At 41.1% G+C, this 26,225-nt stretch overlaps 1 protein-coding gene across 1 annotated transcript in view; it reads left to right on the plus strand.

Moving 5' to 3' along the window:
- LOC137071707 (Fc receptor-like protein 5) overlaps window positions 1–26,225 on the plus strand; it is a 173,284-nt gene that overhangs the window by 19,882 nt on the left and 127,177 nt on the right. The window contains exon 5 of the mRNA XM_067439929.1: window positions 17,222–17,506. Coding sequence (XP_067296030.1) covers window positions 17,222–17,506 — 285 coding nt within the window. The remainder of the gene's footprint in view (window positions 1–17,221; window positions 17,507–26,225) is intronic.

Here is a 26,225-nt window from a genome sequence, read left to right on the forward strand (position 1 = left end):
CGTGTGTAGACCAGGTCTAATTGGTTACCTGATCTGTGAGTAGCCGTAGTAGATACTAACTTAAGGTCAAATGAAGTCAGTAGAGTGCTGAAGTCTGCAGCCAGGTGTTTATCAAGATGGATGTTGAAGTCGCCAAGCAGAATCAGTGGAGTGCCATCCTCAGGGAAGCTAGAAAGTAACACATCCAACTCCTCCACAAAGTTACCGAGGTGACCTGGAGGACGATAGACCACTACCACATGGATTTTAACAGGGTGAGTAATAGTGATTGAGTGCGATTCAAATGAATTGGCCGGTAGAGACGGTAATGGATCAAATTTCCAATCATTTGAGATAAGCAAACCAGTACCCCCACCCCTCCCAATAGGCCGAGGAGTGTGTGAAAAAGTATAATTGCTTGAGAGTGCTGCAGGAGTGGCAGTGTCCTCTGGTTTGATCCAGGTCTCAGTTAGGGCCATGAGGCTAAGCTGAGAATGAGTCCCAATAGATGAAATAAAGTCTGCTTTGTTTACAGCCGACTGGCAATTCCAGAGACCAATTGGAATAAAGAGTAAAGTAGCAGAGGATGTTAGGATATAGCGCAAATTATTAGGATTACGGCGTCTCGTGCGTACGGAGCGTGATTTACGAGTGCTAGTAGTTATAGTTGAGATTTGAAAGCACATGGTGAAAAGGCCAGACAGGAATTAGAGCCGAACACAAATAATGAAAAGGAAGATGATACTCAAGTGCCTTGCCGGGGTCCTTGCTCGGGAGGAGTTGCACTGGGAAAAGTTGAAGTCTTTACACTCGTCGGTCTTCACACAAGGAGGGCTTCACACTGCCGCTTCCGCTGCCGCGGACTATCACGCTATTTATACTCACTTGAGTATCGTTATTGAAAGCAGCTGGGAACGCCCCCAACAAACTCGCTTCCAACGTGGCAATGACCAAACAAATGCTAACTCAACAAATGCTAACTCCCACACACCCCCAGAGAATATACCAAAACTAATAATACACACCTCAGCACTACACAGACACACTTATCCAACAACAAATGAACAAACAATCAAATGAGAAAAGTTACAAACACTTACAGAGTAGTTGTCTATCAGTCAATTGAATTGCTTCTCTCTAGCCAAAATGTTTCAAACACACAAGGCTTTTAATACCTCGCTGGCCACGCCCCCAACAAACTCGCTTCCAACGTGGCAATGACCAAACAAATGCTAACTCAACAAATGCTAACTCCCACACACCCCCAGAGAATATACCAAAACTAATAATACACACCTCAGCACTACACAGACACACTTATCCAACAACAAATGAACAAACAATCAAATGAGAAAAGTTACAAACACTTACAGAGTAGTTGTCTATCAGTCAATTGAATTGCTTCTCTCTAGCCAAAATGTTTCAAACACACAAGGCTTTTAATACCTCGCTGGCCACGCCCCCAACAAACTCGCTTCCAACGTGGCAATGACCAAACAAATGCTAACTCAACAAATGCTAACTCCCACACACCCCCAGAGAATATACCAAAACTAATAATACACACCTCAGCACTACACAGACACACTTATCCAACAACAAATGAACAAACAATCAAATGAGAAAAGTTACAAACACTTACAGAGTAGTTGTCTATCAGTCAATTGAATTGCTTCTCTCTAGCCCTCTCTCTCTAGCTTCTCTCTATTGCTTCTCTCTAGCTTCTCTCATACAGAACGCTGCTGCCAGGACACGTTTCACTCAAAGCAAGGAGAGTCTGCCTTTAGCTATTATGCCAGCCGCAGCTGAACCAGCTTCCTGAACAGATCAGATGTGCTCCAACAGTAGCCACATTCAAATCCAGACTCAAAACACATCTGTTTAGCTGTGCATTTACTGAATGAGCTCTGAGCACTGTACATCCGACTGATCACACCTTATCTTATCTGTGCTTCATCTTTTTTTCTTTTTATAACTGTTTTACTTTAACTTTGTTCTTATCTTTGGTTATTGTTATTTTATATGTTCATTTGAGTTAAATATGAAGAGTGAAAATTGGGTTTGATGGAAATAGCAAGTTTGACAAAAAGGATGAGTATGTAGAAATCTGTGGAAAGATGATGAGTGAAAATGGGTTTAACAAGAAGGTAAAAATCAGGGAATAGTGATTGAAATGGATGTTATGAACGTGTTTGAGAAAGAAATGAAGGAGAGGTGATCTAATTAAAGGCTGGAATACACTACCCGATTTTCCCCCAATTTAGAGTCTGAACAAGTTGACGCTAGTTGACAAAAGTCAGAGCCAATCTGCAGATTTGAGCCGACAGATTCCATGAAAAATCGCGTAGTATATCATGGCCATAGACTCCGATTTTTTAGCTTCAGATTTTGATTCCAACCAGTCGGAGGATATCTAACATGTTTGATATTTTGAGCCAATTTTAGAACACATGACGCATCGCTACTGAAACCGTAAATCACTGACTACAAGCCAGCGAAAAACAACAAACAAGAAATGGAGACCTGGGGCCTGTACCATGAAGCCGGTTCAGCTGGCTAGCCAGATTTGTTTAAGCTTAGTTTGTTCCAATCCTGGGTTTTAGGTACCATTAAATTAGTTTGGCTTTTAGCTGTGTTCATCGCCATAGTAACTTACGCTCCACAGCTAACCTGCTCTGGGGCAGGTTATGTTCTGGATAAGAGATCTCAAACTGAAACTGGACTAATCAGCTGTGAGTAAAGTTACACACCTCTGATGCAATAAAGTCACTCCCCCGTTTCTACTCCAAATTAAAGGTCACTACATAGCAAAATGGTTTTTAAAAACTAAAGCATCTGGCTTTTAACAATGCTTATTTATAAAAAATAATAATTTTGAATGATTTAGATATAATTTATGTAATTATTATACCTTTAATCAAGTACACATTTATCGTTTTAGTTAATCAATCATTAATAGGCACTTTGTTAAAATTAATACATAAGTCATATAAATAACATCAACTGAATAAAGTCATATGAATAAGCTTTAAAATCAATAAATACAACTAGTCTATTAAAAAAAGAAACTTACTGAGCTTAAATGTTCAATTTTCTCTATATCAACTAAACTAACTTCATAACTTTTACTTGGATTGATGTATACTATTTTTTCTTTAAGTTGTCCTCTTTCATAGACAGCTTTTCTTCTTGCTGTGTATTTTTTAAAATGTTTTATTCTTAATATTTTTCAATCATGCAATATTCTGCAGAAGAGAGAAATTAATCTCACTGATTGTCTCGCGAGAAGCTAATCTCAGTTCCACAACGTGTGATTGGCTGTTCACTACTGATGTCACAGCTAAACTCCTGAACTCAGGATCAAAGCCTGGGTTGACAAAGAAAGCTGATGATAAGCATCATGGGACCAACAAAGCCTTAATACAATGGTTTGGTTTTGTCAACTCGAAACTAATCCTGTAACCCTGAGTTTGTTAAACTACCATCATGGTACTGGCCCCAGGAGGATCACAAAGTGGAACTCCATCACGGAAGAAAAACTTATTCAGCTGTGGCGGGAGCGCGAGTGTCTCTATAATATGGACGACAACACCACACAGAGTAGGCTAGACAAAGAAAAAAGCTGGTTTTATGTCATTTTGACACGAGTATATGTAACATGTTCATATTTGAAAGTCTGTAGGTTAACATAAGTGCAGGCCTAATTGTAATAATGAAAAACAACCTAATTATCGATTTTGCCTGCAAGTCTCAATCGGCTCCCTAGTTCAGTTGTCAGGGCACTGATCAGGGAGTCAGCCCATTGACTTATGTCCTGATCAGTGCCCTGACTAGTGAACTAGGGAGCTGATTGAGACGCAGGGTCTTTCTTTGCACACCAGAAGCGTTTCTGGCGCGCCAACCGCTGCCGCTGCTATACATTTACAATACTTCATGTTAAATATAAATTGCCTTTTGATACAGCAAAGACAAATAATAATAGCCTATTTAGCAAACCAAATTCTGAGGTATTTGTCTTAATTTATTCATTAAAGTAGCACTAGGTAACTTTTCAACCTTCATAATATATTTTTTAAGACTCTTGTGTTGATACATCGACTTACAATAGGTTGAATGACACGTCTGCCATAGCCTGATGGGGTCTGTATCGTTTTTAATCGTACTTTTAAACTTCGGGTTTCGGGTAGTAACCAGAGTGAATGAGGAATGAGTACTGCGTCGCGCCGCCACACCTCGGCACGCCTGGAGCGCATGCTTCAGAGCAAAAAACTGCCGCCATTATGCGCCGGCTCCCCTTTTATACTTCCGGGTACGCCGTCACAATGACGTCATCACGCACGTCAATCGGATTGGTCTAGTTTCTATTCAGACTTCAGAGTCGCTGATGCTTAGGGAGCATCCCCATTTCGTCGTTCCGACGCAGTGGGAACTTCCCTCAATAAAGGGAACAAAAAGAACTACAAAATTCGACTGCTTTACGGCATATACGTCACTTCCACCAACACCCACACTTCCTTAAATTCGGACGTGCGAGCCCAACTTTGTTCGTCGGATAATATAGTCATGTCCGAAGCAGCAGAGACAAATAAGGAAGAAAAGGTTTTGTTGAAGGAAAGCAATAAGAGGAAACGAAAAAGTGATGAGATTAAAGGCAGGACGAGGATCAACATGTGACCAGCGTTTGCTCGTCGGCGTGAGCTGAAGGAGGCGTGCCCGACCGATGCTGTCCTGCTTGTTACGGTGATTACCGAACCACTCAAACATTGAACTGAAGTATCATATAGATTCTGTAAAACGGTAACCAATAGACTACTATAATGACGCTGGCTTGTAAACGTGAGCATCGTGATTATTTGGCGTTTGAAAAAAACAAAACCCATGAAATTATATTCATCAATCAATCAATCAACTTTATTTATATAGCGCTTTTACAATCACGATTGTGTCAAAGCAGCTTCACAGTGTCAAACAGGATAATATTGCGACAAAATTAGATTTGGCTGTACAGCCGTACTGGAGAAAACAGTGATGTTATCAGCTTATTTTAATTTATCATATAGCGACAATGTTGGCAGATCAGTATTATAGTTTATAGAATTAAATAAGACCTAATTCATATATTTTATTTGTATAATAAGTTGAATAACTTTAATCATATTTTTAGTGTCCCCAACTGAGCAAGCCAAGCCAAAGGCGACAGTGGCAAGGAACCAAAACTCCATCGGGGCATGATGGAGAAAAATAAACCTTGGGAGAAACCAGACTCAGTCGGGGTGCCAGTTCTCCTCTGGCCTATTAACACACCGTGTAAGATTATTATTCTCGCAACCTTACAGGTCGGAAATCATATTAGATCGGATTATTCAAAATTTTCAGGGTATCACGGAAGAGACAGATGTATTTAGGATGGGGCGTCAATTACACAAGAGTATTAATACATGAAAGATCGGAATTATTGCGCCGGAGACGGGTTTTGAGCATGTCGTGCCAGTGAGGCAAATTCGGAGGAGACACCATGTGACACGGCTCAGCAGACACTCCAGGATGCGTTGGTCATGTCCAGGCAGGTCCACCATCCGATCCGGACAGGGCCCAGATCCGGGATAAACCTCGGGATAAACAGAGAGATTAACATTAGCGTAGATGTCACTCTTTTTATGATGTAACGAGTACATCAGGTGTTATGGGAAGTGTTCCCGGTTCCGGCTGACCTAGTTAATGCAGCCTAACAATCAGTCAATTGATCTGAATAATAAGAGTTAAAAATGTTCTATGTGTATGCCATAGTAAAGAGATGTGTTTTTAGTCTAGATTTAAACTGACAGAGTGTGTCTGCTTCCCGAACAATGCTAGGAAGACTATTCCACAATTTAGGAGCTAAATAGGAAAATGATCGACCGCCTGCAGTTGATTTAGATATTCTAGGTATTATCAACTGGCCAGAGTTTTGAGACCGCAATCGACGTGATGGGGTATAATGCGTTAAGAGCTCGCTTAAGTACCGGGGAGCTAAACTATTTAGTGCTTTGTAAGTAATAAGCAAGATTTTAAAATGTATGCGATGTTTAATAGGGAGCCAGTGCAGTGTTGACAGAACTGGACTAATATGATCATACTTCCTGGTTCTAGTAAGAACTCTAGCTGCTGCATTTTGGACCAGCTGGAGTTTGTTTATTAAGCGAGCAGGGCAACCACCCAGTAGAGCATTACAATAATCTAGCCTTGAGCTCATGAACGCATGTACTAACTGTTCAGCATTTTGCATTGAAAGCATGTGCCGTAATTTAGATATATTTTTAAGATGATAGAATGCGGTTTTACAGATGCTAGAAACGTGGCTTTCAAATGAAAGATTGGTATCAAAGAGCACACCCAGGTTCCTCACTGACGACGAGGGCTTGACAGAGCACTCATCAAGTGTTAGACAGTATTCTCGGTTACTACTTGTGGAGCTTTTCTGTCCAATAATTAAAAATTCAGTTTTATCTGAATTAAGTTGCAGAAAATTACTATTCATCCAATTTTTTATATCAGCTATGCATTCTGTTAATCTTGTGAATTGGTAGGTTTCATCCGGGCGTTAGGAAATATAGAGCTGAGTATCGTCAGCATAACAATGAAAACTAACGCCATGTTTCCTAATGATATCTCCCAGTGGTAGCATATACAGGGTGAAAAGCAACGGTCCTAACACTGAGCCTTGCGGTACCCCATACTGAACTTGTGATCGGTGTGACATCTCTTCATTTACTGCTACAAACTGATAACGGTCAGATAAGTACGATTTAAACCATGCCAAAGCAGTTCCACTAACGCCAACATAATTTTCGATTCTATTCAGAAGAATATTGTGATCGATAGTATCAAATGCAGCGCTAAGATCGAGTAACACTAATAGAGAGATACAACCACGATCAGATGATAAGAGTAAATCATTTGTAACTCTAATTAGAGCAGTCTCAGTGCTATGATACGGTCTAAATCCTGACTGGAAATCCTCACATATACCATTTCTTTCTAAAAAAGAACATAATTGTGAAGACACGGCCTTTTCTAGTATTTTTGATAGAAACGGTAGATTCGAGATTGGCCTGTAATTGACTAATTCTTTAGGATCAAGTTGTGTTTTTTTTTTTAATAAGTGGTTTAATTATAGCCAACTTAAAAGTTTTCGGTACATATCCTAATGTCAAAGATGAATTAATGATATTAAGCAGAGGATCTATGACCTCTGGAAGTATCTCTTTTAATAGCCTAGTCGGTATAGGGTCAAGCATACATGTTGTTGATTTTGATGATTTTACAAGTTTAGCCAGTTCTTCTCCTCCTATAGCAGTGAATGAGTGTAATTTTTCCTCAGTGACCCTACAATGCTCTGTCTGAAGTGATACTGTAATAGACGGCTGCATGGTTATAATTTTATTCCTAATATTATCAATCTTACTAGTAAAGAAGTTCATAAAGTCATTACTGCTGTGTTGTTTACAAACATCAGAAGCTGAAGCTTTATTTTTTGATAATTTAGCCACTGTATCGAATAAATACTTAGGGTTGTGTTTGTTTTCTTCTAAAAGAGATGAGAAATAAGCAGATCTAGCAGTTTTTATGGCCTTTCTGTATGCAATCATGCTCTCTTTCCACAAATTGCGAAAAACCTCTAGTTTTGTTTTCTTCCAGCTGCGCTCCATTTTTCTGGCTGCTGTTTTAAGGGCCCGAGTGTGCTCGTTGTACCACGGCATTGGATTATTTGCTTTAATCTTCTTTAAGCGCCGGGGAGCAACTATGTCTAAAGTGCTAGTAAGGATAGAGTCCATAGTTTCGGTTGCAGCATCAAGTTCATCTTGGCTATCTGTAATGCTGAGGAGATGGAACTGATGAGGAAGATTATGTACAAAGCAATCTTTAGTCGCAGCGGTTATCGTCCTGCCATATTTGAAGCGAGGGGATGGCTTTGCAGCCTTAGGTAAATTAAGTATACATGATATTAGGTAATGATCTGAGATGTCATCGCTCTGCTGCAGAATTTTAACAGTATCAACATTTATTCCATGTGACATTATTAGATCTAAAGTATGATTAAGGCGATGAGTGGGTCCTGATACGTGTTGTCTAACTCCAATAGAGTTTAGAATGTCTCTAAATGCCAATCCCAATGCGTCTTTTTCATTGTCTACGTGGATATTAAAATCCCCAACAATTAGTACTTTATCTACAGCTAATACTAACTCCGATACAAAACCAGCAAATTCTTTGATAAAGTCTGTATTGTGCCCTGGTGGCCTGTATACAGTAGCCAACACAAATGTCAGAAGGGATTTATCATTTACACTACACAGTGTTACATAAAGCACCAAAACTTCAAAGGAATTATATTTGAAACTAGACTTCTGAGTAATACTGAAAATATTATTATAAATTACAGCCACACCTCCCCCTTTACCTTTCAGACGTGGCTCATGTTTGTAACAATAATCTCGGGGGGTGCACTCATTTAAAGTAATGTAATCATCAGGTTTTAGCCAGGTTTCTGTCAAACACAGCACATCTAAGTTATGATCTATAATCATATCATTGACAACAAGCGTTTTTGGCGAAAGGGATCGAATATTCAGCAACCCAAGCTTTATCAATTGTTCATCCGTATTATATCTGTTGTTTATTTGTTGGACATCAATTAAATTTTTACTGTTGAATGGTTTTGATGGTTTTTTGTATTTACTAATTCGGGGAACAGACACAGTCTCTATGTGATAATATCTAGGTGAAAGAGTCTCTATGTGCTGGGATTTAGCTGACTTTGGTGACGTGAGACAGCTAGCAGACGGTTGGTTTAGCCAGTTTGTCTGCTTCCTGACCTGGGCCCCAGTGAGTCAAGGTTTAGCTCTAAGACTATGTGCCAAATTACTAGAGAGAAGAGCAGCACCAGCCCAGGAGGGATGAATGCCGTCTATCTTCAACAGGTCAGGTCTGCCCCAAAAACTTTTCCAATTGTCTATGAACCCTATGTTATTTTGCAGACACCACTTAGACAACCAGCCATTGAGTGATGATAATCTGCTAACTATTTCATCACTCCTTTTCGCGGGGAGAGGTCCAGAGAAATATACGGCTTTTGACATCGTACTTGCGAGATTACACACCTCTTTAATGTTAATTTTGGTGATCTCCGACTGGCGAAGTCGAACATCATTAGTGCCAACGTGAATAATAATCTTAGAGAATTTACGATTAGCTTTAGCCAGCACTTTTAAATTTGCTTTGATGTCAGGCGCTCTGGCTCCCGGTAAACATGTGACTATGGTGGCTGGTGTCTCTATTTTCACATTCCGTGTAATAGAATCGCCAATAACTAGGGCACTTTCAACAGGATCCTCAGTGGGTGCGTCACTGAGTGGGGAGAACCTGTTTGATGTTCTAATCGGAACGGAAGAGCGGTTTTTTGATCCGCGACTATGCTTTCTCATCGTCACCCAGCCCTGCTGCGCGGGCTCAGCCGGAACCAAACAATGAGTGTTCACTAAGCTAGTCGCATCCAAAGCAGTATCTAAAGCTGTTACATTCTCACTACTCTCACATAAAGCTTGGATGCGTGTCTCTAAATCTGAAATCTTCTCCGTCAGCCTGATTAATTCCTTACATTTATCACATGTGAAGCCCTGTTCGCCAACGGAGATAGATATGCTAAACATGTAACATGCAGTGCAAGTGACAATGACAGGAGAAGAAGACATGGCTTACCGTATTTGTTGATGAATCCAAAACTTACCACAGTTGTCTGATGGAGTCTTTTTAATAATCCAACTCACCACAGTTGTCTATAGAACTCAGAAAACAGGAGACCTGGATGCTGGGATGGAAAGCTACCAGGCTAGCGAAAAGCTAACGTGTGGTAGTGATTTAGATTAAAAGCTAGTAATGTCAAATTTAAATTGATAGGCTATATTAAACACTATATGGTGATGAGTAAGTTATATTTAGCAGTGTAAATTACAAAGAAAATATATCAAATAGAGATTCAAACACAGCTCTACAGAGCTACAAACACTGTGGTGGCAGCAGCAGCAGGCAGACAGACAGGAGCAATCGATCAGGAACAATCAATCAGCCTGTCATATATTCATATGACATGCTGAAACATGCCACTGACTGTAACGTTACCTGGGATGAAGACATTTCACACACGCCACCAGAAGAACTCTGAACTCCTCCTGCAGTGTTCAGGGGAACTGTTAGTGCTGCACCGACCCGCGGGACGCTTTTATGAAGTTATTTGGCCCGCACCGCACCGCACCACTGTATATATTTTTACAACCCGCCGTGCACCCGCGACCATTAAATAGACATATGGGGTCCGCGGGTTATGAGACGACCCACGCATCACTAGTTCAGGGCTATCAGGGTTGTCATGTCAACAAATGCACGCGCGATGGCATCCCCTGTTGTAGGATTACAGATCTTACGACAGTAGTTGAGGACATTATTTTTTCCAAACTGTAGGGGGACCCTGAGAGCAAAAGTAGCCAAGTTCTGCTTTAATATGTTACTATTTACCATTGCGGGTTTTACATTAACGCTTTCCCGGGATACATGTTTAAACGTGATAAAGCATCAATAGCTGTGAATTATTAATTATGTAAGGGATAATCCACGGCTAGCCATGCATTAAAGAATTTTAATGTACGGCGTAGAGGCGAAGAACCGCCCGACGCGAAGCAGATTATCCCGCTTATACCATGGTTATTTGCCAAGTTAAAAACAAGTTAAAGCTGTAACTGATGTTTTTTAAGAGATGGGTTAAAATGATGTTTGTTTTCTTACGTCTCGTTAGTTCTAGCACACCGTCGCTTTAAATAAAATAGAGCCATCAAAATGTTTTTATATGAACAAATTAGCCTACCACATTTATTTAAATTCATTATTAAAAGAGAGAGACAGAGAACTGAAAGAGAAGAGAGAGAGAGAGAGAGAGAGAGAGAGAGAGAGAGAGAGAGAGAGAGAGATGCGTTCGCGATCTCTTCTTTATGTTAGTCTGAAGATCCCCTGGTTGCTTAAGCATATCGAACATAACTTAATGATTATTTAATGGATTTATTAAAATTATTTCTGAATGACAGGCAAGTGACACTGCAGTTTATTTGAACGAATCATCATTATGTAGTGTAGTGTGAAATAAACCCCACGTATAAAGACACATTACATTTAATGCATTAAATTATATAATAATATAGGTGCTCGAGTTTGTCAGTGTAGGTGTCACGACCATCATAGAATGTAAAAAGCGCACGACACAAGGCGACAGTTTCCTCAACTCGGTGTCATGTCAGTGTTTATCGCAATAATGTCAATGACATGACAAGACCGCATGTGCCACGGACAGTGGCGGATCTAGAACATTTTACATGGGGGGGAAAGGGGTGGCAAGAGGTCTTGGCAGGGTGGCAGGTGTAGACGGTACATGGAAATCCCTATATGTGAATTGCTTTAACAAAACAAACACAAAACCACTTTTACTTATTGTACTTATTGTTTAATCATGCCCTTACACACCACAAAGGTTTTTAATTCACAACAGGAATAAGCCCACCGTTCGAACAAAACAAAACAGTATAAAAAGCAAAATGAAAATATAAAAAAGTACAAGAATTGTGGGAATTGAAGGTCTACTCTCTTCCTCTCTGTCATCTTCCTCCTCCTGATCCCTCTCTCTGAATCTGGAGCCTCCTCTTCATCTCTCACTGAATCTTCTTTTTCCTCGTCTCCTTCACTTATTTCCTTGTCTCCTTCTGTCTTCTCCTGCTCTGACCCTCCTGGTGTCTCCAGTTTACTGCCTTCTCCTTCATTTCCCTCACCCTCTTCCTCCTGTGTACTTCTTAGGATTTTTTTTTTTTTTTTTTTTTTTTTAGCAAAAAAGCTATTAATATCCTCACTTTTAGCCTTCCTTTTCATGGTTAGGCTCCAGCTACTTTCTTCAACTACTCTTGCCTGCAAAAGTCAATATGTGAAAACCTCTGATTATCCTTGTAGTACATTACACTGTAGGGCCAGGTAGCTAATAAGTAGCCTATATAACAAATATAAAAACAGAAAGATGTATCACATGCACACACCAGTTATGTTTAGACTCCTTAATCCTATTGTATTTATTTCCCCAGTTCTAAACTGGTTTCATTGCTGTGATATCTGAGAGGAATTGGATTTAACAGGACTGCTTAGCTCAAATGTAAAAAAATAATAATAATTGCATCACAATAAGTGCATTGTGATTGTCACTAACATTTTAGTAACAACTGAATTTTATTAGGTTTAGTGACATGTTACAGTGTTTACATGGTACACTGAGGCATAATTTCATAACAAAGGGCCTAGTGACGCCCATGGTTATGACTGTATTAGCCTACTTGATCAATTTACACTAAACAGCTATCTCTGATGTAATGTTTTGTTTATTCAAATTAACTATGCTATAATGTTCTGCACCTGAAATAAATGAGCTTGGCGTGTGGTCCGTCCAGTACTAATATTCAGTGTAATGTTTTGCTCAACGTTATGATAGAGCGACCAGCTTAGTAGAGAACAAGTAACCAATAAGTAACTAACATACCTGTATATTTCGCTTTCTTTTTTATATTTCCTTCTTTTTACGATACTGAGCCCCTGATGGCTTTGACCTTATCATGATGAAGAAACTAAAGCACGCTGTAACGAGTAGAAATATAGTGTGGCCCCTTTAAGAGTTGCGCGCGCTCCCTGCAAACGAAGTCTGCATTTTGTGTATGTGCGCGCTGAGGCTTGAGCTCCCATGTGTGGGGATTATTTTCTGTTGCTAACAATTTTGCTTATTAAGTAATGCTGTAGATGGAAAGGGAGTTTGGAACTCATCTAATGCTGTAAACATACAGAGAGCCCTATCAGCTAGCAGTGTTATTAAGGTAAAAAATAACTCAAATTAAAAAAATGTTTTATTATAATAACAACTTTATTTAATGATATAAATACAAATATAATAAATATGTAATATGGTACACTACACATATTTAGCAAAATACTCTCTAGCTCTATGATCATGTAATGGCTTTCCTGAGGTAAATGTCATGTGACAATTGTTAGATTGATTGGTCGATATTATATATGAGGAATATACATTTAGGTAAGTTGTAGGCTACTGTTTCTTTCAACATTGTTCATTCGTGTTTAACGTTACAAGCTAGTAAGTTAGAAATGATCGGTCCAAGTGCAGCTAGGGGTCTGTCACGTAACATTTAACTTACAAGCGCCAAAACGGCATTTATTGTTTGAATTTCGTAATTAAAGTGACAGAATCTGAGAGCTGAGATTTTTTTTAAATATCAAAACTCAAAAAAGTAAGTTAACCTGCTCTGTCTAGTCTGTCGGTCTCCGGCGCTGTTTTTGCTGATGCTGAATCGTCTTTAGCACACAATACATTCATTACAAATATAATTTTAAGTTAAACGTGTGTTTAAACTACACCTGGGGAAACTCTTCACTTTCAGGGGCTCTGGGGCAGCTCAGTCTCTCCAAGTGGGTTTGTTGGGCTGTGCACAGCTGCAGACTCGCTGTGTGTGTGTGTGTGAGTGAGAACGCAGCTCTGCACGTTTGAATCAGGGACGTATTTGAGGGACGGGGCCGCGGGGGAGGGGATTTTTATGTATTTTAATGTGAATACATTTAAAATTAAAAATTAAATGGTTTACTTTTGGTGAATGCATTGGACATACTGACAGTTCGGGTTATTTTTACAAGTAGGACTACAGTTTTTGGAACATCAAAGTTAGGGGGGCAGCTGGGGGGGGCAAGGCTCTGGAAGGCTCTCCAAAGGCTTGCTCCACCTTGCCCCCCTGTAGATCCGCCCCTGGCCACGGATGTGCCAATATGCACATAGTTATCCGCTTGTTAAGTCGTGACGTAAGAAACGCCGTTTCCGGGTCCAAGCCTCAACTCGTTTCACTTGAGAATGCCATTGACGCCTGTTTATGAGCGCGATTTATTCATATTAAACATCAAACGTTTAAAAAAGTTTAACATTTTAAATACTTACAGTCTACACAACATTCTCTATGGTCACAGCGTCACATACATTAATATTTTAACGATTTATAAAAGATGAATCCCTGTCTGGCCATCTAGAATTTCGCTATGGAGAAAAAGGTTATGATTATAGCTTTTTTTGTAGTATCACACCACATTGTGTGTGTATATTAGCACCGTTTGTAGTTTTTCTTGTGGTATAAGATAGAACGTTTGGACCCGGAAGCGCTGCCGCATGACGTCAGCCTTAACAACCGGATAGATATGTACGTATACATACCTGCGCATAGTAAAATGTGCCATTGACTACCTGTGCATTAAACAGTTTTACTGCACACCTTCCAGCCAATCAGAATCCAGTATTAAAACAGACCATGGTATAAATGACAATAAATGTTAACAGATTATTTAATAACGTAAACAAGGTTGCGTTACTCTATGCTCTCGCATCTTGTCTGTGTGAGACTCGTGTAGGAATCAAAACAGCAAAACTATTGTATAATAGGGATGGGCAACAGTGGTCGAGTACTCGATTACTCGAACGTGACAGCGACGACCGATCATGAAAACGATGATCGCTCTGACTTTAAAAAATATATTTGTATATTTCTCGGATTGTTATTGCGGCATTTTGGACGGTAACTGAGGTCTGATTGGTTAGCATTAGACAGCACGCCTTCCAGACCACGAAATAAAGTGAAACTAAAGCGCGCAGTGATGCCTGAAGCCCTGAGAATGATCATGAAATACAGTGCAAGATGTGCGGCGCCAATCTGTCACATACACAGCATTACAATGAGAACATGATTGCCATATAATGTTGTATTCTCCGTGCTTTAGCTCCCCGTGGATCAGCGCGCGCTGTTAATAACGGAAATCCCCAACCAGATTCAGAGCGCGGTCAAGTTCATCTGCGTATCCGCGTCCTTTTCCACAGATGCAAGTTGTAATATTATTTGTTTTATACTTGATTATATGTTGTCTATTTCAGATGAATCTCATATAGGACGGCGTTTGGTTGAGTTTAATAACCAGCTAGCAAAACGCTGCCGTTATTTCGGCTGGTGTTCATTCTCTTCAGCTTCAGCTCAAATGCGAACAGCCCGACATTATCGATTATTTTTTTTAACATTCGATCTGTTTTAATGTTTCTCATGGATTCAAAAACGTGCGGTGATGCGGTTCTCACTTTGATCATGAAAAATTAAATTATGTGCAGCGCCAATCTGTCATGTAACGTTAGGCTACATAGAATAATAAGAACACGGTTAAAGTGTTGTAAATTATCTGTGGTTTCGTTGCTCGTGTATTAGCGTTAAAGAGCGCATTCAAAATGAGTTTCGTTTTCAAGCCTGTTGGCCAAGTTCACGTGCGCATTTGCGTCCGGGCAGATGTAAATTGTAATAGGCATATATCTGATTAATCTCATATAGGATGCGTTTGACTGAGTTTATTAATTCTCTAGCGAAGCTCTGCGGGGTGGTGTATACACAGTTGCAGCTCAAATACAATGCCTGGTATCATTGACAGGGTTATTTGAGACAGTTAGGCCTATTTAGTTTCTTTTTTTAAAGACATTTATGCATCGTAATGTAACAGTTATTTTTTTATAGTCATATGTTCATATTTGCATAGACGTCTCATGTTTTTGTCGCATACATTTTCATAACAGTCTTAAAATAGTTTCATATCTCCATGACGGAGACGCCCCGCCCCCCGCACAAGCCCCGCCCACGGTTAATCGATTACTCGTTTTTGAGACCTATGGATGATCGAAATGAAAAATTGACAAAAATGCCCATCCCTATTGTATAAGTAACTTCAATATTGTCAACGAAAATAGTTCTAAACAAAGCCACACCAGAGCATGCGTGCTTCTTCGAGCAACAGCTGTTAACAGCTGAAACACTAGTGTTTCTTTAATGAAAAACTCAATGTTATAAATAAATAATGATTTAATTATCTATTTATTCATATGAATCCGAAGCCGTCCTTTACATGTGTTGCAATAAAATAAAATAAAATAACAATAAACGAACAGAACAGGCTTACAGATTAGACTCAATATTTTGACTCATCAGCACAGAAAAACACTTCCTCTAACTCCCGCTGTAATCTGACCAGTACTGGCCACGTCTAGTGCGTTTTGGCTCTTTTTGTTGACTTTTTGCTCAGCGCACAGATAGTCGCTTCAGAAATTACCGTGCTCATTTCCTGCACATCCATGTATGTCGTGCGTCTCCTAGCAACCAGGCGCTTGTTTCAGTTTGTGTTCCAGACGATTTTAAAGTCGTAGTGTGTGATGCCCAGCTTTTCTCTGTAACCGTTTACAAAGTCGGCAAGTGATGCCTAGTGTACATTAATGTGGCTGTAAACTGAAAGATGTTTTATGTAGAGACTGAATTGGATGTATCATTCTGTCTGTTTATTTTGTTGTTGTTTATTTTTATTTCAGACCACTATTGATTTAACCATTTTATTTTTTATTTTCTCTTTACACCGGTTTTTAAACTCTTTGTTTTTATTTTTAATTCTCACACATAGTATTCTTATTTCTCATGCATATGTCATCATTATTTTAATGAATTTCTATGTAAAGCACTTTGAATTGCCATTGGGTGTGAAGTGTGCTGTGTAAAATACACTTGTCTTGTCTTGTCTTGTCTTGTCTTGAGTTTGTTCAAACCTCAGCAGCCAGTCCTCAGCTCCAGCAGACGCTCTGCTCACGTAACTCCTCTACTGCATGATCTTCACTGGCTGTGGCCTCACATATTCACATTAAGACATGACTTCTAACATTTAAGGCATTCAATGGTCCTGCTCCTCCATATACTCCAGCACTACTCTCCAGCCCGGTCCCTCAGATCATCAGAGCTCGGGCTTTTGTCCACTCCTCGTTTCCGGCTGTCCACTGTGGGATTAGGTCATTTAGTGCCAATGATCCTAAATTATGGAATTCATTCATCCTACCATTATGTAATTTCTCATCTCTGTCTACAAGACTCAGCTAAAGACATATCTATTTAATTTGTATTTTGAATAATATGGCTATATAAGAGCTGTGCCTGTATTGTGTATGTGGATGGACAAATGTACCGTCTAACACTAAAGCAGCCTTGAGCTATAGGAGGGCGCTATATATATATATATAACAAAACTTCTTCTTCTTAATCTATATTTATGTGTATTAATACAGATAGACCAAAACCTGAAGTGAAGGTGAAGCCGGATCAGCCAGTGTTCAGAGGAGAGACAGTCACTCTCACATGTGTCATACCGGGAGGAGGAGACACTCAGTGGACATACAGATGGTTAAAAGATGGACGACCTGTCTATACATCATCATCAGCAGAGATCAGTTTCACAGCTGGTGTGTATCTCAGTGGTGTGTATTACTACAGTGGTAAATACAGCTGTAGAGGAGAGAGATCAGACTCACAGACATCAGACACCAGTGATGCTCTTACACTGACTGTATCAGGTGAGTCTTCATATTCACATCTGTCTAATAAAAAATAAAAAAAAACACTTATTCTTATTAGAGGACTGAAGTTATTCTTTTAGTCATTATTTTAGTCTTCAGATGCAGACCTGCACGTCTCGTGTGTGTCACACATTTTTTTAGGATATTTTTTATAACATCATGTAAAAATTGTGTCTTTCCAGTAGGGCTGGATATCATTTAAAATGTTAACAAGATTACACACACACACACACACACACACACACAAAACCCCTTTGTCTTTATTTGTTCAGTTCGTTTCATGGTTTGATTGAGGAAGGAATATATGCCTCATGCTCCAGCACACACACAGCACCGGCACGAGTAGCCTGATGATTATGAACGGGGTTTGGTTTATATCATTCATACTGGCAAAGAGTTTTAGAGGATCATCATTGGCATCAAGCCACTCCATAGCAACCTAACAGAGGACCCTAGCAACCGTTTACCAAGACCTATAACTGTTAGGTGTTTGCCCCTTATTCGTCTCATCCCAGTCTTCTGAACTGGGAAATGAATGAACAAAGACTCAGTGCTGAGGGAATAGAAAAATCTCACTTTATTCTGGGCAAAAGGAGAGACTATACACATTGAATATAACGGGTGTAACATGATTTGAACCAATGAGAGAGAGACTACATCATATAGCAGCTCATTGTATAGACATCGTATTGAGATGGCCTTTTGACTCATGTTAGCAAACGGGACATTCAACATGCTACACATGCTAGCAGTGAATAGTGTTAGGGGTTAACAGTTTTGACCCAGAGACCAGAGATGGAAGGAAGACCAGGAGTCAGGATGTTCAATCAAATGAAGAGAATTTACTGAAGAATAGTTTGCAGTTTCATCGGTAGAGCCAGCTTCAGAGTCTCTCGAAGGAGGTCGCAGGCCAGACTCTACCTTACACAGAATTACCACACCAATTATACCAATTTCAAGGACATGATTTACATCATTACAAACACGTGGAATATTACTGATTGACATTAAGTCTAAACAATGTGTCACGCGAGAATAGATAGGAGATGTTGTTGTTGGTAAATCAGGATGTATACATCAGACCATCCCAAGATTGGGGTAGTGTTGACTTCAGGAGAGTCCTAGAAAGGCGCCAAGAAGTCTAGGGTGTGAGAAAAGTGGTCCAATCCAGTCCATAGACCTGCACAGAACATGTAACACACACACACAAGACTCTAGGGCACATCTCTCCTCCAAGGTTAGCGCAGCAGCGCGCTTATCAATAGACAAAGATATCAACACCACATGACACACACATCTCCAGAAAGAAAAGTAAAAGACTAATGTAATCTACCTCATTCTATAAAGAAATATAAGGAAATATAAAGACAAAAATGTACTTCTATCAATGGGAAAAATCACACTATATAAATGGGAAGAAAATCACAATTGGGAGCCTAAAAATTCTCCCGACCCCCTTTCCGTCCTGGGGTTACTAGCGGACAGGATTCATTTCCTGGCAGTCCTAAGTTTCTCTCCAAGGCCCTGTTGGTCAGGACTCATAGATAGAAGTCTATCTATGTCAGGGCACAGAGATAGGGGTCAGACAGTCTCGGTCAGGCTGTCTTTGTCAGACCGTCTCTGGAAAGCAAATTAGAAACCCAATACAGCAGACAAAAAGTCCAAATCATATTCAAATAATAGTTAAAAATGTATTAAATGATCACATAAAATGGATTGTCAATAATTCATTACTTTGAAAGGATAATAACTGATTATTTAACTCATGAGGAGGATATATATATATAAAAAAACATATTGAAAAGGATAAGATGCATATGATGAAGATGCATATGATGAAGAGGCAAGGGTGTCGACCCCCGACCCTTTCATTCCCCCGTTTTAAGACCAATGTGGGGTCCAATACCACCACGTCTGGTCTACCAGTGAGGTCGCTACGGAAGGTGTAGTGGTGACTCATGCTCCCCTGACGGGTCACACTTGTCTCTTCGCCTCATCACGGACATGCTGGCCACTAAAAAGACCAGTCCCCATTCCGAGGCTCTCCCACCTTCCACTCACAACAGGGCATTAAGTTTCTCCTCCATCAGCTTCCCTTTCAAGCGGTCCGTCAGCTTTTGCAGTTTCATCTCTTCTTCGACAGGATTTAGCTTGCTGCAAGAAGACCTGCACAGATAAGAGAAGCACAGACGAAAACACAACCAAATGCACAAGCACAGAAACAAAACCCCTAAAAATGCTCCGAAAGCATACAACATATATTTAGCAACTCTCCAAACTAAATCCTCAGATGCGGTCACAAACTCACCCCAAGCATCTTCCACAAATTCCTCTACACTGTCTGTCACGTTAGTAAACACAGTACCTATAGCAACAGCCAAAACAGCAGCTACAGCTATAGCTGATGGCGCCTCAGTATCCGTGAGCAATGCGGTACCTTTCGATCTAAGCCAGACAGAATTCAGATACTCATACCCAGCAAAGGGATCATTCGTCTTTACTTGTTCAAGAAATGCAGAGATATACTCCTGCCGAGCTTGCTGTGCCTTCAGTCGAGGGAAATATTCAGTGTTGTGCATCAGTTCTGCAACACAAACAGATAATCCAGTGACATCATCATTTTTACTTTCATCTACTGGTCGCCAACTAGGACCCAGAGGGTGTGTCAACTGGTGTCTCGTGCAACTACCTCTACCATCTCCGGACCCTAAGTCTCGAACGTCCTGCAGCAACGGTATTGGACTCAAAAACTGCCTAAACTGTTTCTCTCTATCAAACCATTCGTCTCCTACTGCTACGTCCTTTCCCTGAGGCCACATCATCACCTGAAATGGTTCATATTTACTCCACAACAACTCCTCATACTTTAAGGGTACCACACGACTAGCTACTCTTGTATGTGTTAATTCAATAGCCAATTTAAACATATGCAAATGCATCCATGCTGTTACATTATACGCCATAGATGTCAGACTGTAACATTTACCTTCAAGATGATCGTGCAGGTGATCCAAATCAATAACTGTTTTATTAGCGAGGGTCCTAGCAAACTCGTACTGATGTACCACATCAACGAAATTAGCCCAGGTGTATCCTGTCTTGACAAAAGAAGCATTGCACATCCCAACTGGCATTTTCATAGATTTTACCCCTGTCACTTTCTCAGCAACAACTTTACATCTTTCAACATCCTCAGGGGGAAAATTCTTAACAAACCACTGTTGAATCTCTCTCCCTAAACACCGTTCGACATGAGCGGTCTCCTTCCAAGGATCATCAAATCTAGTGTACCTGGGCCAAGAGAGAGACAGAGCATTAACAAATGGCAAACCATTTCTACTACCATTCAAATCAAAATTTTTCTTATCTGTCTTATCTATCTGCCCATGCTTGTCACACACCGCACCATAAGATCTATCGGCATCCCATCTTACCACATGAACCTTGGTATGGGATAATACTCCCCATCTCATGAGATCTTTGTCATTAATTACCTTTTGGTACAAATCTGATCCAGGATCCTCTCTAACCACAATGTTGCTAAAGATATAACTTTTAGCCACGTCTCTTGCCACCTTGTTAGAACTCAATTCCTCTTTAACTTGAGGCAGGTAGTAAGGCATAATATGTCGAGGATCGGGTGCACTTGGATATCCTGGGAGTTTTACCGCTCTGCCACCTACTATTATGTGGACTTCTTGTGATTTGTGTGCCTGACGTTTTGCACGGTCTAGCTTTCCTACATCTTCCTGTGATTTTAACAAGTACTTATTAACCCTATCCAACCTGATTGAACATTCACTTTCATTCTCACGAGCTATGCTGTCAGAGATCCAGTTTAGAGAACTGAACTCACTTTCAAACAAGTCCACACCTCCATTCTTCACCCACCGACCTTTTTGCATAATGAGGGTACTACCGGGATAATTTGGCGAGTGACCGAGCCAAAAGGTCACTGTTTCGTTTCCATCCAAACGATAACAACGGTTATTCACGTTTTTGTACATAGTCGGCATTAAATTTAGCCCCTCAGTAGAATTTAGGCATGGGTATTGAACCCAGGATGGACGGTTATCATGCTCTTCGCAGTCCCAATGAGTCGAGAACGCATGAAATCGGCCGGTCCTAATCGAAATTTGAATCCATATTAAAAAGGATAAGGCGATCAGAATTAGCGCAACAAATGAAAGCGGGAGTACCAATTGGATAAAAGCCCGCCTCATTTTACGTTGTTTCTCGTGGCGCACTTCTTCTTGAAGAATCAACAGCTTCAATAGGTCATCCGATTCCGCCATCTGTAACAATAACACACTAATAATAGAATTTCAATTTGACATTAAAAAGGGTTAATCAAATACCTAAATGGCTACAATGCAGTGGTTCGGTTCGGATCCTTCTCAAGTGGTTTCACCTGTGACCAATGTCTCCAGACTGTACCCAATACACCCCTGTCAAGCAACACAGAGGTGTTAGTCGTGAGAAGCACTTGATAAGGGCCATCGAATTTTGGACCTAAAGGAGAGACAATTTCTCTTCGCAACATTACACTGTCACCTACTTCAGGCAAGGCAGGCATGTTCCTTTGCTCAGTATTATCTTTATCTGCTTGTCTGATACCAACACTAACCCGTGTGTCACGTAAACAGGCATCCAAAGCTTTCAGATAATTTTGCAGAGCGTCTTTCAAAGGCCCGGATGGCCCCTCATGTTGCAAGGGGGCATCCCAAGGGAGCCGCATATAGCGACCGGTCATTATCTCAAAAGGGCTGATCTGAGTAGTTTTGTTAGGGCTGGCTCTCATGCTTAAAAGAATCGTAGGAATAGCTGCATGCCATCCCCTCCCCCACTCCAGCAGTCTCTTTCTCAATGAAGTCTTAAGGGTACGATTGTTACGTTCTACAGAACCACTTGACTGAGGACGAAACGCGATATGGAAGTGTTGTTTTACCCCCATCAATTTCATGACGTTTTTCATCACTTTCCCTGTAAAATGTGTGCCCTGATCTGAATCAATTTGCAAGGGTAAGCCCCATCTTGGAAAAACTTCATTTAACAGAACTTTGGCTGTTGCGTCTGCTGTGCAGTTTCTTAGAGGAAACGCCTCCACCCACCTAGAGAACAGATCAACAATCATTAGAATGTATGTAAAACCCCCACTAGGGGGCAGTGGACCTATGAAATCAATTTGGAGGTGGGTCCATGGGCCTTGGGGTCGAGGGGCGTGTCCTAAAGGGATTTTTAGCTTTGCGGAAGAGTTAACCTTTAGGCAAACTAAACATCGTTTACAAAAATCATTGCACGAAGCCCTCATCTTTGGCCACCACCATGTTTTTGAAATCATTGCATGTAATTTTTCAGGCCCAGCATGTGCCAGTCCATGGTATAGGGACATTAGTTCAGTTCTAGCAGAAACAGGACAAACAAAGCGGTCATTAAATTTCCACAGTCCTTCTGAATTCTTTTGTGCCCCTAACTTTGTCCATTGTTCTACCTCATCAGGATCATCTTCCGCATAAAGTTCAAAAATATCTCTTGAATGTTCACTGTCCTGAGGAGAAAAGGCTGTTACACTCACACATGTCTCTGTCTGTTTTGCAGCCGCCCTGGCAGCAGTGTCTGCAGCCTTATTTCCCTTTGATTCCGGAGATTTGTCCTTGGCATGTCCTGTGACTTTAATAACAGCTCCTTCTGCAGGAAGGTCACAGGCAGACATTAATTCTTTTACCTGCTGTTGATGAGAGATGGGTAGGCCCGCCGTGGTCAGAAACCCCCTGCGCTTCCATACAGGGCCGAAGTCATGCACCGTCCCGAAGGCATAGCGACTGTCCGTGTAAATATTGACACGTTTTCCCCTGCCATACTGCAATGCACGTGTCAGAGCGACCAACTCGGCCACTTGTGCCCCTCCCTCTGAAAGAGAACCACAGTCAACAGTTTCCCCATCCTCATTTACAACAGCCCAGCCTGTGAAACGTGTTCCCTGTTCATGAAAGCTAGATCCATCAACTAATAAGTTCATAGCATTAGGGAGTGGTTCAGGTTGGAGAGGGCTCTGGATGTCATTGTCAATCAGATGAACACAGTTATGTGCAGTTCCTTCTTCTGGAAGCAAGGAGGCAGGGTTTATGGCACTTTCATTGTCAATTTGTATTTCCACATTCTTACTCAAAAGAGTGGTTTCCCACTTAGCTCGTCTTTGGTTAGAAATAGAGCCTAACCGGGTGTTTGTCAACAGCTTTAGAATTTGGTGTCTGGTGTGCAGTATCACCTTTTGATGTGTCACGATGTCCTCCGTAGTTTTTACGGCCCACTCAGCACAGTCACATGTTAACAGGCAGGGATGCTGTCCTGCCATAGAAACAGGAATAGGAGCAGAATAATAGCCTACCATCCCATAAGAGTGTCGTCCTGGAACCCTCTGTCCGAGGGCAGCTGAATAGGAACGGTTCCCCACCCATGTCCATAGATGGAAAGGCCTGCGGGAGTCAGCATGTCTCAGTGCTGGGGAGGAAGCAAGAGTTTCTTTGATACTCACGAATGCCTCCTCCATCTCCTCCGTCCAGTCGATCAGCTCCGGACCGGGTTTTCCTCCTTTCAGTGCCTCTGTGAGTGGTTTAGAAAGTTCAGTGTATTCAGAAACATACTGGCGGCAGTAATTTAAAAGTCCCATTACCTGCCTTAGACCAGTAACAGTGTTTGGTTTTGGAAGTTCAATGATGGCCTGAACTCTTTCAGGGGTTATACGTCGACCATGCACCCCAACAATCTGCCCCAGGTAAGTCACTTCCGGCTGCGCCAGCTGTGCTTTCTTCAAATTCACTTTGAATCCCCCGTTTTTCAGGGCATTCAGAACAGTTTGTACAGCAGTCAAATGTTTGAACTTGGTTGGGCTAGCAATCAAAATGTCATCCACATACTGCAGGACAACAGACCCATCATTTTCAATAGCTTTCCTTACCGGATCGATGAATGATGCCAGTACCTGATGGAACAGGGTGGGAGAGTTGCAGAATCCTTGTGGCAACCGACTCCATGTCCACTGGCGACCCCTGCAGGTGAAAGCAAACTTCCCTTGGTCCTCTTTGGCTAAGGGGATGGTCCAGAAACCGTTAGAAATGTCTAAAGCAGTGAAATGACAGTGTTCAGATCCTATCTCATGTAAGATAGTTGCGGGATTAGCCACCAGGGGGTGCATTTTCTCAGAGACTGCATTCAAGGCTGTATAATCAATCGTCAAACGCCAACGCCCATTTGGTTTTTTTACTGGCCATTTTGGTGAGTTAGTGGGGGAGGAGCATGGTATTATGATACCCCGTTTGCATAATTCATCTACAACATGTTCTGCTCCCTCCCTTGCCTCATTTTTCAGGGGATATTGTCTTTTGGCTACATGCATGGGACCTGGGATGTTCAGTGGCTGAATCTGGGCAAGACCACAATCAAATTCATCTTTAGCCCAAACATCTGAAAATTTAGAAATTACAAACCTCCATTCAGGCCGAGTTTCAGTGATACTCACAACATCAGCCACTGCACATCTCTTCTCATGGTGGGGGCCAGCTTGAGATAAGTGAATTGTTTCATTGCATCCGAGCACAAGCTTATCTTTAGAAAGCAAAACATCAGCTTCAAGTTCTGTCAAAATATCAACACCGATTATAGTGCCTACAGTGTTTTTCCCTACCCAGAATTCAGTCCAATAGACTTTTTCACAGCCTGCAAGAGTAAGAGGGACAGAGACAGATTTATGATACAAACATTTTCCATTTAGGCCTTCTATATACAAAGTTTCAGAAGTAGTTTCAAGATCAATGTCTGTAATTGATACCGTGGCACCCGTGTCAATCAAAGCAATGCATTGCCGGCCTCCTAACAACGCGTTTATGAATGGGCGGGTATCAGCATAATTACATGAACCGGAGGCCGCTGACCCCTATTCGTCACCCAACAGTTGCCTCAGTTTGCCAATCTCAGACTCAGACAAGGTTTGGGTTTTGGGGGTGTCATTTTTGTCACCTCGCTTCTTCGCATTCCCCTGATTTCTAGGTCTACGGCAGAACTTTGCCAAATGTCCCTCTCGGGTACAATTTCTACACTTTGAGGGGGGGTCAGTACACTCTCTCAGGAAATGACCTGTTTCACCACAATTGTAACATCTACCAATACCTCGGGGATGTGTTTCCTCTTCCACTGAGACAACAGACGCTTTGCCCATAATTTGATCATCACATGCTTGCAAACGGCTCCAGCTTACAGAGCACCAACGAAGCAAGTCTTCCCAATTTTTAATATCAACAGAGCTGTTCATCAACAATTCTTTGTACTGTTTGTTCAGGCCGCCTGTGGCGGATTCTATCACTATGGCAGAATCATGATCTTCAAGGCTGCTGTTTGCAGCACAGTATGTCTCGTACGCTAGACGAAAACGTTCAACATACTCTAAGGGACTTTCACCCTGTTTTTGTTTTACCTGGGTTACACTGGTCCAGGGATATGATCCCCGACCTAAAAGGTCCTTCACATTTCGTTTATAACTTGAATAAGCCTCACAATATTCAGTCCAGTCAGTGGGAACACGGGGATGAAAATGTATTGCCTGAACGGCTCGCAGTTTACTGGCAGGAATTAACCCTTCCACCAGAGACTGTACGTCTGCCATACCCAGATTTTGTTGCCTAGCTACGGCCTCTAACTTGTCCCATAGCATTTTGTTTGG

This window comes from Pseudorasbora parva, chromosome 1 (genome assembly GCF_024679245.1).
Source record: "Pseudorasbora parva isolate DD20220531a chromosome 1, ASM2467924v1, whole genome shotgun sequence".
Lineage (NCBI taxonomy): Eukaryota > Metazoa > Chordata > Actinopteri > Cypriniformes > Gobionidae > Pseudorasbora > Pseudorasbora parva.